This window comes from Gorilla gorilla, chromosome 18, assembly GCF_029281585.2.
Source record: "Gorilla gorilla gorilla isolate KB3781 chromosome 18, NHGRI_mGorGor1-v2.1_pri, whole genome shotgun sequence".
NCBI classification, from domain to species: Eukaryota; Metazoa; Chordata; class Mammalia; order Primates; family Hominidae; genus Gorilla; species Gorilla gorilla.
In genome coordinates this window covers 95,891,661-95,908,588 of record NC_073242.2, presented here as the reverse complement: position 1 = coordinate 95,908,588, position 16,928 = coordinate 95,891,661, and the positions used below count along the sequence as shown (strand labels likewise).

Here is a 16,928-nt window from a genome sequence, read left to right as displayed (position 1 = left end):
AACCCTTATACAGTATACAAAAACTAACTTGAAATGGTTCATAGACTTAAATAAATATAAGAGTGAAAAATATAAAACGTTGACAAAAGCAGAAGATTCTCACACCTTGGGGGTAGGCAAAGGTTTCTAAGGACACAAAAAGCATAAATAACTTAAAGAAAAAATGATAAATTGGACTTCATTGAAATAATTTTGCTCTGCGGAAGAGCTTGCTATGAGGATGAAAGGTAAGCTAGACTGAGAGAAAATATTTAAGAAACATTTATCTGATTAAGAATTTGGGCCCAGCACGGTGGCTCACCCCTGTAATGCCAGCACTTTGGGAGGCCGAGACAGGCGGATCACGAGGTCAGGAGACTGAGACTATCCTGGCTAACACGGTGAAACCCCGTCTCTACTAAAAATACAAAAAAATTAGCCGGGCGTGGTGGTGGGCGCCTGTAGTCCCAGCTACTCAAGAGGCTGAGGCAGGAGAATGGCATGAACCCAGGAGGTGAAGCTTGCAGTGAGCCAAGATTGCGCCACTGCACTCCAGCCTGGGCGACAGAGAGAGACTCTGTCTCAAAAAAAAAAAAGAATTTGTACCCAGAAACTTGTAAACAGCTCTTATAAATCAGTAAGAAGACAAAAGCAACCTGATGATTAAAAAAATGGGCAAAAGATTTGAACAGATACTTCGCCAAAGAAGATATGAATATTAAATAAGCACTTGAAAAGATGTTTAAGATTGGCTGGGCATGGTGGCTTATGCCTGTAATCCCAGTGCTTTGGAAGGCCAAGGAGGGAGGATCGCTTGAGCCCAGGAGTTTGAGACCAGACTGGGCAACGTAGTGAGACCTTGTCTCTACAAGAAAATTCTAAAAATTAGCCAAATATGGTGGCATGCACCTGTTTTAGTCCTAGTTACTCAGGAAACTGAGGCAAGAGAATCAATTGAGTCCAGGAGTTCGAGACCAGACTGGGCAATGTAGTGAGACCTTGTCTCTACAAGAAAATTCTAAAAATTAGCCAAATATGGTGGCATGCACCTGTTTTAGTCCTAGTTACTCAGGAAACTGAGGCAAGAGAATCACTTGAGTCCAGGAGTTCAAACTTACAGTAAGCCACGATCACGCTACTGCACTCCAGCCTGGGTGACAGAGCCAGAACAAGACTTTGTCTCAGGAAAAAAATGCTCAAGAAATAATTAGTTATCAGAGAAATCCAAATTAAAATCCCATGGAGATACTACTACACACCCACTAGCATGTTAAAAATAAAAAGTGGTCATGTTAAATATTGGCAAGGATGTGGAACAACTAGAACTTTCACACATTGCTGATGTATATCTATATTCAAGTGTTTGAAACAAATACTCATATGTCACATGCAAAGGATATATCTCTAGAATTAAAAAAAAATTGGAATCTATTTCCATGATACCCTGACAGTCCCTTTATCTCTGAAAGCCAACTTTAATGAGTGATAGTTATAGGACGTCATTACTCTCAGTAAACTACAGATCAGAGGAAATCTGAAATATTCAGTGTACAATAAATGTGGTCTAGGATGTTCTTCTGCTTATATGCCTGAGTTTTAGTCACTTAGGCTATAACTAAGAATCTGTGGTAACACACTGCCATTTTCATCAATGCATTAACAAGTGCTTTTTTTTTTTTTTTTTGAGCTAGAGTCTCACTCACTCTGTTACCCCAGCTAGAGTACAGTGGCACAATCATGGGTCACTGCAGCCTCAAACTTCTGGGCCTAAGCGATCCCCCTGCCTTAGCCTCCTGAGGTGCTGGGACTACAGGCACACACCACTGAGCCTGGCTAATTTTCAATTTTTTTTTTTTATTTTGTAGAGATGGGGTCTCACTATGTTGCCCAGGCTGATATTGAACTTCTGAATTCAAGCAATCCTCCTGCCTCAGCCTCTCAAAAATGCTAGGATTACAGACATGAGCTACTACCACACCCAGCCTCTTTTTTGAAGATTTTTAAAAAATGAAAATACTTTCTAGGAAAGAAGTCTATTTTGGAGCCACCATAATATTGAAAATGTTTGCCTGCCCTTAAATAATGTTTCTGGGCTGGGCACCATGGCTCACGCCTGTAATCCCAACACTTTGGGAGGCCGAGGCAGGCAGGTTGCTTTAGTTCAGGAGTTTGAGACCAGCCTGGGGAACATGGTCAAACCCTGTCTCTACCAAAAATACAAAAATTTCTAGCTGGGCATGGTGGTGCACGCCTGTAGTCATTAAAGGCATGAGCCACGGTGCCTGGCCCAGAATTATTTTCAACTAGGGAACAAAAGACTTCAGACTTAAAAAAATAGATACCAGTCATTGAATCTTTGCTTGGAATAGTTACGACTCTCGGGGATCTGTTATAATTTTATGCTCCAAGAAGTAAAAGAATTAGGTGTAAATATGATGGATGAGATGTATGCTCTTTTAGAACGGTTAAATTACTTTGCATCTTGAAGAGTCAATCTGAGGAATTAGTTATGTTGGATTGCAGAAAATAGGCAGCTTGCTAATTACCAAGATAAATGAATGAATATATTCTTTATAACTCTATCGAAAGACTTGTTTAATAATGTTGAGGGTTAGGTTTTTTTTTTTGTTTTTTTGTTTTGTTTTTGTTTGTTTGTTTTTTGAGACAGAGTCTTACTCTCTCACCCAGGCTGGAGTACAGTAGTGTGAGCTCAGCTCATTGCAACCTCCGCCTCCCAGGTTCAAGTGGTCCTCCTGCCTCAGCCACCTGAGTAACTGAGATTATAGGCATGCACCACCACACCCAGCTTATTATTTTTATTTTTAGTAGAGATGGGGTTTCAGCATGTTGGCCAGGCTGGTCTTGAACTCCTGACTCAAAGCAATCTGCCTATCTCGGCCTCCCAAAGTGCTGGGATTACAGGCATGAGCCACCATGCTCGGCCTAAAGGACAGCTTAATAATGCCATTCTTACAAAATAGAGCAGTTCTTACTAAATGAAACAAAAAAGATTTCTAGTACACAAGAAATACTGTAGTTTTACTGTGTCAAAGTAAGATACATAAATAAGTAATCTATTTTATGATTATTTATATGCACAGGTAAAGATTGGATTTTTAGTTCTTTAATTTTGGGATTTTTAGAAAGTATTTGAAAAGGTCAATGTTATATTTAATGCAGATTTATTGAATAAAACCATTCAGCTGTCTTGTTTGAAATATTAATAGTTTTGCTACTTTATTCTTTAAGCATATGTTCAGAAATACTTCGTGTCTGTGGGTGGACTGGATGTATTGTCTCAAGTTCTCATGCAACTGGAATCTGATTCACATGAGACTCTTTCCAGTGCTAAACTTGCAGTGGTTGTGACAAAGACTGTGGATGCATGCATTGCTGATAATCGTGAGTGACAGTGCTTACTAGTTTTTTTGAAATTGAATTTTGTTTGAATATAGCATGAAGAGTGTTGAAATAGTAGATTGAATAGTAACATGGTTTAGACTAACAGTTTCTCACAGGTGGAAGGAAGTATTAGAAAGTATCCAACATGGCTGGACGCAGTAGCTCATGCCTGTAATCCCAGCACTTTGGGAGGCCAAGGTGGGCAGATCACCTGAGGTCAGGAGTTCAAGACCAGCCTGGCCAACATGGTGAAACCTAATATCTACTAAAAATACAAAAATTAGCCAAACATAGTGACGGGTGCCTGTAATTCCAGCTACTCAGGAGGCCAAGACAAGAGAATCGCTTGAACCTGGGAGGTGGAGGTTGCAGTGAGGGAGCTGAGATCACGCCACTGCACTCCAGCCTGGGTGACAAGTACAAAACTCCGTCTGGAAAAAAAGGCAGCATTAAATTAAAAATTTCAGGCTGTGTGTGGTGGCTCACACCTGTAATCCCAGCACTTTGGAAGGCCAAGATGGGAGGATTGCTTGAGGCCAGGAGTTTGAGACCAGCTTGGTCAACATATCGAGACTCCATCTCTCAAAAAAAAAAAAAAATTTAAAATTTTCAGATGAGAAACCAAGGGATATTTTTGAGATTAAGAATGGAAAACCCAATTTATGTAAAGAATACATCTCTTTCTGCTAAGTATGAGGTCAGATTTACCCAACACAGCATTACTAGTGAGTGGCAGAACCAGACTTGAACTCATGGCTGCTGCTTCTCACATGTGCAAACACTGAAGAGTAAGAAACTCTATTATTATTCACAAACAACTAGGGAGCAAAAAATAGATGGTTTTTTTTTTTTTTTTTGAGACGGAGTCTTGCTTTGTCGCCCAGGCTGGAGTGCAGTGGCGCGATCTCGGCTCACTGCAAGCTCCACCTCCCGGGTTCATGCCATTCTCCTGCCTCAGCCTCCCGAGTAGCTGGGACTACAGGCGCCCACTACCACGCCCGGCTAATTTTTTGTATTTTTAGTAGAGACGGGGTTTCACCGTGTTAGCCAGGATGGTCTCGATCTCCTGACCTCGTGATCCGCCCGCCTCGGCCTCCCAAAGTGCTGGGATTACAGGCGTGAGCCACCGCGCCCGGCCGAGATGGTTTTTTAAAAAGTGGTTATTGAGGACCTGCTATGTGCGGAGCTTTACAAGTACAAAAATGATTAAGATGTAGTCCCTTCAGGAATTCACAACTTTTTTGTTGATATTAGTATTGTTAGACTCTGGGTGAACTCTGTTAAAAGCCACATTTGGAGAAGTATAGCTTAAAATGGTGGTCTTTTTTACTTTTGTCACATCTCAGCATAGCTTTGCATATGCTTCATTGCATCAGTAAGTCAGTAGAACTGTGGTCAGTTAATAGTGTATTTTAAATGACAGCAGGAACTGATTATGTAGAAAAGTCTTTACTATCCAATCTAGATAAGAAGAGGTATGTAAGGGGAGAGTAAGCATACTCAGCTTTTAGGAAGTTAGTGTTACTTCATCTTCACAGCATTCTGCAGAACAGTTAAGAAAAAAATTCTTCAAAAAATTTGCTTTAGTAATATGTCTTTAGTATGGGAAGAAAGAGTAATGAGGGTTATAGTAATAGGCCACCATCTTATTACAATGAATTTATATTTTATTTATATTCACACATACACATATTAGATGTTATGATATGTGTATATTTAATGTTATATAGATATATAACATTCTGCCTGAATAAGCTCTGAAAAATACATAGTATATATACATTTATAAGTTTTAAATTTGTACTATCTTTTTTTCCTATTTTATACTAATAGCTACTTTTGGGATAGTACTCTCCAAGTACCACATTGTTTCAAAACTTCTGGCATTACTGCTTCATGAAAGTCTGGATTCAGGAGAAAAATTTAGCATCATGCTTACTCTTGGTCATTGCACAGAGGATTGTGGTAAGTATTGGATTTATTGAGTGTGGTTGTTAAAATAGTAGAGCGGAAATATACTTCTGTTTTTTTTTCTTCCAGTTATGTGAAGGTCTTAAAAGTATTGCTTTTCTCCTAGTCATTCAGACCTCAAACTAGTCATTTCAGCTCCTAATTCTCCTTCACTCATTGTATTAAGTCAGTCATTAAGACCTGTAGTTCTACTTCTGTTTACCCCTCTTGATCCCTTTCTGTCCAGTTCCAATGCTGCCCTTCCAAAGCAGGCCCTCAAACCCACAACATCTTTCACCAATATTATTGCAGTGGTTTTCTCACTGCAGCACAGAGAGAAAGCTCCTTCCCTTCTATCTTCATTTTTCAGCCCACTCTGCACATTGCTGCGCAAATCTGATTCTGTTCTCCTTGTTAAAACTTTCAAAGATTCTTTCTTTTTCTACCTATTACTGTCTCCTCTCTCTTTTCTCTTTCTTCTCCCCCTTTTATTTTCCTCCTCCTCTCTACTTTCCTCCCATTCTCCCTCTGTTCAATCTACTCCTTCTTACCAATTCTCTCCACTTTCCTCTCTACCCCTCTCTCTTCTAATCTCTCTCTGCTCTTTCCACTCTCACTTTTCCACTCTCCTCCCTTTGCTCTCTCTTGCTTCTTCCACTCTTTCTTCCTTCCCTTACTTTCTACTCCCTCCATTAGTTTATTTATCTATTCTTTCCCTTAACCTCTGTGTAATTTAGGATTGATTATACCCTTTTTCAAACCAAGTGAGTTTGTTGACTCTTATGAGTTATGATACTACTCTGTGGCTGCATTTCTGAGATCACTTATGAGATAGGTATTTTGTGTAAGTGAATTATTTTCTTTTTCTTTCTTTTTTTTTTTTTTTTTTGAGACGGAGTTTTGCTCTTGTTGCCCAGGCTGGAGTGCAGTGGTGCAATTTTGGCTCACTGCAACCTCCGCCTCCCAGGTTCAAGCAATTCTCCTGTCTCAGCCTCCCGAGTAGCTGGGATTACAGGCATGCGCCACCATGGCCGGCTAATTTTGCATTTTTAGTAGAGACGGGGTTTCTCCTTGTTGGTCAGGCTGGTCTCGAACTCCCAACCTCAGGTGATCCACCTGCCTCTGCCTCCCAAAGTGCTGGGACTACAGGTGTGAGCCACCGAGCCCGGCCTTAAGTGAATTATTTTCTATATTAAAAATCCTTTTGGACATGGTGGCTCACACCTGTAATTCCAGCACTTTGAGAGGCTGAGGTGGGCAGATCACGAGGTCAGGAGTTCAAGACCAGCTTGGCGAGCATGTTGAAACCCTGTCTCTACTAAAAATACAAAAAAATAGCTGGGCATGGTGGTGTGTGCCTGTAGTCCCAGCTACTCGGGAGGCTGAGGCAAGAGAATTGCTTGAACCCGGGAGGCGGAGACTGCAGTGAGCCAAGATTGTGCCACTGCACTCCAGTCAGGGTGACAGAGCGAGATTCCCTCTCAAAAAAAAAAACCTTTTGAAACTATGTGTTTCTCTATTTTAAACATTTGTTGTTGTTGTTTTGTTTTGTTTTTGTTTTTGTTTTTGTTTTTTGAGACAAAGTCACTCTGTTGCCCAAACTGGAGTGCAATGGTGCGACCTCGGCTCACTGCAGCCTCCACCTCCCAGGTTCAAGCAGTTATTGTGCCTCAATTTCCTGAGAAGTTGGGATTACAAGTGCCTGCCACCATGCCTGGCTAATTTTTGTATTTTTTGTAGAGACTGGGTTTCACCATGTTGGCTAGGCTGGTCTTGAACTCCTGACCTCAAGTGATCCACCCATCTCAGCCTCCCAAAGTGCTGGGATTACAAGAGTGAGCCACCGTTCCTGGCCTATTTTTAAAATTTTGAACTATGTTCATAATTATCACAAGGAAGAATTATGACCTCATATAGATAGTTTATGATAAAATCATTGTCCTCTTTATGTTTTCCAGAGGAAAATCAGTATGACCTTTTTAAAAACAATGGGCTTCCACTCATGATTCAAGCCTTAACTGAATCGCAGAATGAGGAACTGAACAAAGCTGCCACATTTGTGCTTCACAACTGCAAAAAAATTAGTAAGTGTACTATTACTTTAAGAACATACCAACCAAAGTTCATAAAGGAGAATTTATTTCTGCTTTCATGAGCCAAGGCCTTATAGCTCTCAGATTCTTCTTACATTTGAAAAGCAGACTAGGCCCTGCACAGTGGCTCATGCCTGTAATCCCAGCACTTTGGGAGGCCAAGGCAGTCAGATCGCTTGAGTCCAGGAATTCAAGACCAGCCTGGGCAACATGGAGAAACTCTGTCTCTATAAAAATATATATATATAGAAAAAATTATCTGGGCATGGTGGCACACGCCTGCCAGCTACTTGGGAAGCTGAGGTAGAAGGATCATCTGAGCTCAGGAGTTGCTCAGGTCGAGGCTGCAGTGAGCTGTGTTTGCACCACTGGCCCTCCAGCCTGGGTCATAGAGTGAGACCCTGTCTCAAAAAAAAAAAAAAAATCAGAGTATAAAATTTGGACATGACAACTAGGGTATATTCAGCATATACAAACCCATGTGGAAGAGAGCAGCAGTATAGATAATTCACTATTTTATGCCGTGTGCACAAATTTAGTTTGCAGGAATTAAATTTGTGGACTAAGGGTGACTTATTGTTAAATCATAAGTACATTCATTTATTTAAAAATGTTTGGGGCCGGGCGCGGTGGCTCACGCCTGTAATCCCAACACTTTGGGAGGCCGAGGCAGGCGGATCACGAGGTCAGGAGATTGAGACCATCCTGACTAACACAGTGAAACCCCGTCTCTACTAAAAATACAAAAAATTAGCCGGGCATGTTGGCGGATGCCTGTAGTCCCAGCTACTCGGGAGGCTGAGGCAGGAGAATGGCGCGAACCCGGGAGGCAGAGCTTGCAGTGAGCCGAGATTGCGCCACTGCACTCCAGCCTGGGCGATGGAGCAAGACTCTGTCCCAAAAAAAAAAAAAAAAAAATGTTTGGGCTGGGCATGGTGGCTCACGCCTGTAATCCCAGCACTTTCGGAGACCTAGGCGGGCGGATCACGAGGTCAGGAGTTCAAGACCAGCCTGGCGAACATGGTGAAACCCTGTCTGTACTAAAAATACAAAAAAAATTAGCCAGGCCTGGTGGCGCATGCCTGTAGCCCCAGCTACTCGGGAGGCTGAGGCAGAAGAATTACTTGAACCAGGGAGGCAGAGGTTGCAGTGAGCCAAGATCGTGCCACTGCACTGCAGCCTGGGTGACAGAGCAAGACTCTGTCTCAAAAAAAAAAAAAAAAGTTTGAGTTTCTGTTATGTGCCAGGCAGAGTGCTAGACATCAGGGATACAGTGATAAAAAACAGTCTGTGTATTCACAGAGCTTAGTTTTAACTACAGAAATAGACAGTAACTCAAAAAATGAGATTATGTGTTATTATAAATTGACATAACAAATATATAGGGATAGACCACAGGTCTTTAAGAGCCTATAACAAAGGAATCTGGTCTAGATGTGGAGCAGAAAAGGCATTGGGAGGAAGTGATTCTTGAGCTGAGAACTGAATGTCTAGAGTTAGTTAGGTGAAAAGAAAGGAATTTGTTATCAGTGAGTGTCTCAAGCATAAGCAACAGTGAGGCACAAAGGCCCTGTGATAGGAGGGAACCTGGTGCACTTAAGGAATTGATGGCCAGTGTAGCTTGAGCTCAGAGGGCAGTGTCCATGATGAGAATTTTGATCTTTGTGGAAGAAAAACTGCAGACACAGTATGTTTAAAAAAAAAAAGGGTTATAGGAAGGAATCAATTTATGAACAGTATTTTTAAAAAAAAACAACTTTATTTTTGAGACGAAGTCTCACTCTGTCGCCCGAGCTGGAGTGCAGTGGCTCAGTCTCTGTTCACTGCAGCTTGTGCCTCCTGGGTTTGAGGGATTCTTGTGCCTCAACTTCCGGAGTATCTGGGAATACAGGTGCGTGCCACAATGCCTGGCTAATTTTTTTTTTTTTTTTTTTTTAGTAGAGGTGGAGTTTCACCATATTGGCCAGGCTGGCCTTGAGCTCCTGACCTCAAGTGATCCTCCCGCCTCGGCATCCCAAAATGCGAGGATTACAAGTGTGAGCCACTGTGCCGGGCCTAAAAAACTAACTACTTTAAAACCAGTATCCATGTACCTGAGGGTGTTTATGTGTCTGGCATAACATATTTGCATGTTTTTTCTCCTGTAACTCTGAAGAGTAAAGTCTGATTTATGACTGTTTGAGTCCTGGGCCTCTGCTAGGTAATCTTCCACTTACTTTTCAGTACCAATTAAGCTGTTAAGATAGTCTGGATGGAAAAATTTAGAGAAAGGAGAGGGTGGGCTGTGAGGTTGTCCTTATATATAAAGTGTTTAAATAACTTTTCATTCATTGTTTTTTCCCATACTACAAAGCTGAGAAATTATCTCTAAGTCTAGGAGAATATCCTTTTGATGAAAATGAAACACAGCAATTAAAGGACATAAGTGTGAAGGAGAATAATCTTGAAGAGCACTGGAGGAAAGCAAAGGAAATTCTACACAGAATAGAACAGCTTGAAAGAGAAGGAAATGAGGTTGGATCCTTTGTTTTAAAGAATATAGAACTTTTTTCAAATTTTTAAAATTTCTTTCTTTTTTCTCCATACTACACTGACATATAAATTTTTTGTTAATTTTTTTTTGAGACAGAGTCTTGCTCTGTTGCCCAGGTTGGAGTGCAGTGGCACGATCTCGGCTCACTGCAACCTCCGCCTCCCAAGTTCAAGTGATTCTTATGCCTCAGCCTTTCAAGTAGCTGGGATTACAGATGTGTGCCACCACACCCGGCTAATTTCCTTGTATTTTTGGTAGAGACAGGGTTTCCTCATGTTGGCCAGGCTGGTCTTGAATGCCTGACCTCAAGTGATCTCCCTGCCTTAGCCTCCCAAAATGCTGGGATTACAGGTGTGAGCCACCATGCCCAGCCAATATTTTTTAACAGTAGAGGTTGGAGGGTAAAAAATTTTTTCTTCCCAAGTTATTTTTTAAAGTTTTAAATGGTTTTAAATGGAAAACTCCATAGTAATACTGGAAGAATCATGCTTTGACATAAAACAAAAAAAAAAGATTTTTAAAAAGTAGAAATGATGACTGAAAAGACAGGAAATGTGGAATATTGAGCCAAGAGATCTAACATCTGAATAATTGGGGTTCAAGAAAGAGAAAAGTAGTAATAATCTAATAACTTCTTTCCTCTTTATATAAATATATTTTTCTATGTATGCATGCTTTGTGTTTTTGTATATGCATATATGTTAAAAAATCAAAACATAGTGTCCAAGTTAGTATAAAATAGTGATTTTATTATTTTAATTGTCTGAGTAGTATTCACTATTGCAGATGTGCCATAATTGATTTAACCAGTCCTTTATTGATGGACATGTAAGTTATATTTAAATTTTTACCATTGCAAACAACTCTAAATACCTGCTACACATGTACCCGTGTGTGTGTGTGTGTGTGTGTGTGTGTGTGTGTGTATTCTGTAACAGCTTTAATGAGATATAATTCACATACCGTACAGTTCACCCATTTAAAGTACAGTCAACCCTTGGTATCTATGGGGGATTGGTTCCAGGACCTTCCACAGATACCCAAATTCTTGGATGCTGTGAACTTTAGGGAAAGTTTAGGCAAGTTATTTAATCTCTTTGTGCTTTAGTTTCATCATTGATAAATGGAGAAAATAATAGTACCTCTCAAATACCTAGACAGACATAGTTTTTGTTATGAAAGATACTGTCAAATTGTTTCACCACAGAAGATGTATCAACTTACACTCCCACTAGCAGTGTTTAAGAGTACATGTTTCCCCACAGCGTTTTGATCTTTGTGAGTGTAATAGATGAAGAAAAATATCTCGGTGTAGCTTTAATATTTATTTATCTTAAGTGGGATGAAACATTTTTTCTTGTGTTTAAGAGCTATTAATATTTCCTTTCCTATAAACTATCTATTCATCTTCTGTGCCTGCTTTTCCATGCTATCGTTGATCTTTTTTCATATTTCATTATAGTAGCTTTTTATAAATGTTATTTTTAAAAGTTATCCTTCAGCTTGGGCAACATGGCAAAACCCTGTGTCTACAAAAAAATACACAATTAGCCAGGTGTGGTGGTGTATGCCTGTGGTCCCAACTACTCAGGAGGGTGAGGTGGGAGGATTGCTTCAGCCCAGGAAGTCGAGGCTGCAGTGAGCTGTGATCATGCCACTGCACTCCAGTGTGGGCAACAGAGCAAGACCCTGTCTCAAAAAATATATATATGTATATCCTGTTGCTTAAGATATATGCTTTATACATATTATTTCTGGGTGTTTTGATTGTCATTTGGTTTTGCTTCTGGTTCTTTATTCCTGAGATCCCCGCCCAGAATAACGTTTTTGGTCTCTAGAAGAATTAAAAAAAATTTTTTTTATGTGGTCGAGTATATTAGTTTTGTTTTATTATTTAATTTTGGGTAATACTTGGAAAGGTCTTATACCCCTTAAGAATATTAAAATATAATGGTTTCTTTTAGAACATATATGACTTTTTATATTTAAATATTTGGTTCATTTTGACTTTATCTTTGTATAAGCTGTGAGATATTCAACTTATTTTTTCACCAGATGGCTACCCAATTGTCCCAATATTGTTTAATGAATAAACTCCCTTTTCTTCCTAATGTAAACTGCCTTTTATCATATATGTTCTATTGGCAATCATAAACTTTTTCTTCATTCTTCATTATTTAAATGAAGTATAAATTGGATTATAAAGGGAATGGATTATATTGAAATTATTTGTCATTTTTACACTATAGGAAGAAATACAAAGAGAAAACTATCAGGATAATATTTCATCTATGAACATAAGTATTCAGAATACATGGAAACATCTCCATGCAGACCAGATTGGTCGAGGTAGCAAAGCAGAAGATGAGGATAAAAGCCATTCTAGACAGTTACAGAGTTATAAGTCCCATGGAGTCATGTCTAAAGCATGTACAAATGATGACCAAATGAAGACACCGTTAAAGAGCGCAAATCCAGTCCATGCTTGTTACAGGGAGAGTGAGCAAAATAAGACTTTATATAAAGCCAAGTCAAGCTGCAATCAAAACTTACATGAAGAAACTACTTTTGAAAAGAATTTTGTTTCTCAATCAAGGTATAGTTTAATAATTGTGTGTAACTTTTATTTATTCAGCAAACATTTATTGTGTACTACAGTATGCCACACTGTTAAATATTGGGCATGTAGAAGTGACATGATGAAACATGGTCTTGGGAAGAGCCTAGAGTAGGAAGTGTTGGGAAAGGAGTTTGGACAGGGAGGTATGGGCCAGTTAATCTAGGGCCCTGCAATGTCATACTGTGGATTTTAGGTTTTAACTCACAGGGTATAGGGAGTGATTGAGGATTTTAAATTGAGTGGCGTAACAGATTTGAATTTTAGAAAGGATACTCAGAAAATAAAACCTAAACAGAAACCCTTTACTTGAAGTAACAATGCATGCATTGATAATCAGCAGGATAGCAAAAACTGTTTTTAAATTTAATGTGATAAAGGGAATAGGATGTGAAGAAAATTTGATTTGGGTTTGCCCTTTTGTTTGTTCCCTGCACTTTGTCTCTAGAACATAGTCTTTTTCCCTTGCAGTTAGTTTGTGGGGCTAGACCTGGGATTGTAGCTTTTCTTAAACCCTTTATTGGGTTGTGCTCTTCTGATGGTTACTGTACTTGGGAAAAATGAAGAGGATGCTGCTACATTTCGGGCAGGTTGAAGGGTAAACTAAGTACCAGGAAGAAGGGTTACACCAATACCACCCCTTTTATCTGTTTCAAGACCATTCTTGATGTTAATTTTAACTTGATTGCTCAGGTATGGGAATTGGGAAGCAGTAAGATATGGTCCTGGGCCAGCCTTCTTGACCTCCATCCCAAGCTTTCCATCCATACCCTTCTTTCTCCTATAGAGTTAGCCATATTTCTTTTTCTTTTTTTCCTTTTTTTTTTTTTTTTTGAGAAAGTTTCGCTCTTGTTGCCCAGGCTGGAGTGCAATGGCGTGATCTCGGCTCACCGCGACCTCCACTTCCCGGGTTCAAGTGATTCTCCTACCTCAGCCTCCCGAGTAGCTGGGATTACAGGCATGTGCCACCACGTCCGGCTAATTTTTTGTATTTTTAGTAGAGATGGAGTTTCTCCATGTTGGTCAGGCTGGCCTTGAACTCCCGACCTCAGGTGATCTGCCCGCCTCAGCCTCCTAAAATGCTGGGATTACAGGCGTGAACCACCGCACCCGGCTAGGGTTAGCCATATTTCTACCTCAGCCAACTTATTCATATTTTCATCTCTTTGAAATGCTTTTTTTCTCCTATGTAGTAGCTCTTACAAATATATGTACATGGACAGATAGCTATAACTATAAAGCTACTGCTATGCCTGCTATCTGATCTACAGTTCTTGCCTTTTTCTGTACTGCCTGTTAATCATTGTGACAGTATAATCAAAACTTGTATTTATTCGTCAAGGACTACAGGGTTCAAACATGCAAATGTTTTGGGGGTTAGGAAGGATTTTTAAATTTAGGTCTTTAAATGATTGTTGTTAGCACTTTGCCATCCTGCACCCATGTTCATTTTTGCTCCCACTGATTTTGTTCTCTCCTTTTTGCCTTCATCTCTCCTACTTCCTTCTTTTTATAATCTTTTTCTTCCATGTTTCTTCTGGCATCAATACTATTGCCCTCTGGAGTCTTGTTTGACTCTAGCTCTAGAAACACGGCTGTAATTTTTGCAGGCCCTACTTTGGCAGAATTTGGTAGATTGTGGTAGATCGTGATTCCAGGTTGCTTTTGCCCACCAAACACCGAAAATCACAACACTGCTTACAGAAACATTGGTCCACACACCAAACAGTATGTTTACTTTTAGTAATCTGGTGTCTATTTTCTTTTAGTGACCATGTTTTTAAACACCCAGTTCACATTGCCAAAAATATAAAGCAGCAGTTACCAGTAACAGGTATGATTAAAAATGTTTCTTTGGTTTTTTAATAAAACAGATATTTAGGTAACCAATATAGCTAAAAATGCACATTGACTGGGTGCGGTGGCTCACGCCTGTAATCCCAGCACTTTGGGAGGCCTAGGTGGGCAGATCAGCTGAGGTCAGGAGTTCAAGACCAGTCTGGCCAACATGGTGAAACCCTGTCTCTACTAAAAATACAAAAATTAGCCAGGCGCGGTGGTGGGCACCTGTAATCCCAGCTACTCTGGAGGCTGATGCAGGAGAACTGCTTCAACCCAGGAGGCGGAGGTTGCAGTGAGCCGAGATCATGCCACTGCACTCCAGCCTGGACGACAGAGTGAGACTCCATCTCAAAAAAAAAAAAAAGTCCATTGCTATATTGGCCCTCTAAAGCATAAGCCACACCTTTGACTCTTTCTGTTGTAAATGCCTTCCATTAAGATCCAGAATCTTTCTGTTTATTCACCAGCATGACTGGAGGCATAGTACTAGGCTAAGGTTTATGAAAAGCTTGATATTTAATAAATCCTGAAAATATCTGATTCTTTTCATTAATCCAAAAATCCTTCATTTTGCAATTTTTTTCAGATCCATTTACATTATGTTCAGATATAATAAATAAAGAAGTAGTCAGTTTTCTAGCAACTCCCAGTTGTTCCAAAATGTTGACGTATAGGTGCTCAGGTAAGTATTTTTTTAATTGCAGTTGTTTCACAGTCAAAGCCTTTTATGATATTAACTAGAATTTTTTTTTTTTTTTTTGATACGGAGTCTTACTCTGTCACCCAGGCTGGAGTGCAGTGGCGCGATCTTGGCTCACTGCACTCTCCACCTCCCAGGTTCAAGTAATTCTTGTGCCTCAGCCTCCCAAGTAGCTGGGATTACAGGTGCCGACTACCACACCTGGCTAATTTTTTTTTTTTTTTTTTGTATTTTTTCGTAGAGCAGGTTTTACCATGTTGGCCAAACTGATCTTGAACTCCTGACCTCAAATGATCTGCCTGCCTCAGCCTCTCAAAGTGCTGGGATTACAGACATGAGCCACCACGCTTATTGTAATTAACTAGAATTTATAATAGTTCTACATGTATGATTTACTTTGTTCCCTTTGGAGAAATAATACTGTGGAATATCAAAGCATTCAAATTAATATCTTCTATCTGGGCCAGGTGAGGCAGCTGTAATCTCAACACTTTGGAAGGCCAAGGCTGGAGGATTTCTTGAGGCCAGGAGTTCAAAACCAGCATGGTCAACATAGCGAGACCTTGTCTCTATAATTAAAAACAAAGCAAAACAAAAAAAACACCTTTTATCAGCATCAGGCTGAGCTTCCAATATTTGTATGTATGAATAAACACAGTTAGTACCTTTTTATTACTTTATTATCTTTTTGTCGTAATACCATCTATGAATTTAACCTTACTGAGTAAAATAAACATTTTTTAATGTTTTCAGAGAGCCAGTTATTACTAGGTATGCATTGTGGATTATCCTGTAAACATAGGCATTAAGTTTTAAAAATACCTATTTTTATATTTATAATATGTAAATGTTTCTACTGTTTCATGTTCATTATTTGTTTTTTCTGCAGGGCTCTTGTAAATGTTCCACAATACTTATTCCATCCCTTCTCCTCCTCCTTCACACCCTGGTATTTCCTCTTTTTTCATCTTGCTGTTGTACTCTGCTCTATGGACAAAATTGAGGTTCTCTATATTCGGCTCAGAACATCATTGTTCTTCCCTCTTGGATGAAGAGGTTATCTCTATTCTTCTAAAACTGATGTCTGGCCATAAGCTGAATCTCATATCTTTTTTTTCTCCACATTTTAATACTAATTGCAAAATCTTTCTCTTCACTTCCATTCTATTCATTAACTCCTTTTGTTCCACCTTGAACTATGCTCATTTTTCCTCATCTTAAAAAAATACCCAATAGTTTGTTTGATTTGCTATCCTTTCAAGTATTCATCCACTCCTCCCAGCAGATGCACATATACCATTAGAAAGTAAATGTATTAGGCCGGGTGTGGTGGCTCATGTCTGTAATCCTAGCACTTTGGGAGGCCGAGGCGGGTGGATTACCTGAGCTAAGGAGTTCAAGACCAGCCTGGTCAACACAGTGAAACCCCGTCTCTACTAAAATACAAAAAATTAGCTGGGCATGGCAGCATGCGCCAGTAATCCCAGCTACTCGGGAGGCTGAGACAGGAGAATTGCTTGAACCTGGGAGGCAGAGGTTGCAGTGAGCTGAGATCATGCCATTGCACTCCAGCCTTGGTGACAGAGCGAGATTCTGTCTCCAAAAAAAAAAAAAGAAAGAAAGAAAGTAAATGTATTTAATAAGAATAAAAAAGTACAAATATTTCTTTCAGTTTAATTGTATTATTTTTTCAAATGGCTACTAAGTTGTTAGAACATAAATACTGATTAAGTTGTTTTGGATCTGACAGAATGATTAGGCATTTCTTTTGGCTTAGAGGTGCCATGAACCTAGAAAGTTTGGGAATCTCTC

At 39.7% G+C, this 16,928-nt stretch overlaps 1 protein-coding gene across 18 annotated transcripts in view; it reads left to right on the top strand.

Moving 5' to 3' along the window:
* TERB1 (telomere repeat binding bouquet formation protein 1) overlaps nucleotides 1–16,928 on the top strand; it is a 45,845-nt gene that overhangs the window by 19,132 nt on the left and 9,785 nt on the right. For all 18 annotated transcript variants that reach the window (XR_008672703.2, XM_019012422.4, XM_063700270.1 and 15 more), the window contains 7 exons: nucleotides 3,229–3,381; nucleotides 5,215–5,346; nucleotides 7,290–7,415; nucleotides 9,778–9,938; nucleotides 12,207–12,553; nucleotides 14,344–14,408; nucleotides 15,003–15,098. Coding sequence is in view for 17 of the 18 variants with exons in the window: in XM_019012422.4 (XP_018867967.2) it covers nucleotides 3,229–3,381; nucleotides 5,215–5,346; nucleotides 7,290–7,415; nucleotides 9,778–9,938; nucleotides 12,207–12,553; nucleotides 14,344–14,408; nucleotides 15,003–15,098 (1,080 nt within the window). In the remaining variant the exon portion in view is untranslated. The remainder of the gene's footprint in view (nucleotides 1–3,228; nucleotides 3,382–5,214; nucleotides 5,347–7,289; nucleotides 7,416–9,777; nucleotides 9,939–12,206; nucleotides 12,554–14,343; nucleotides 14,409–15,002; nucleotides 15,099–16,928) is intronic.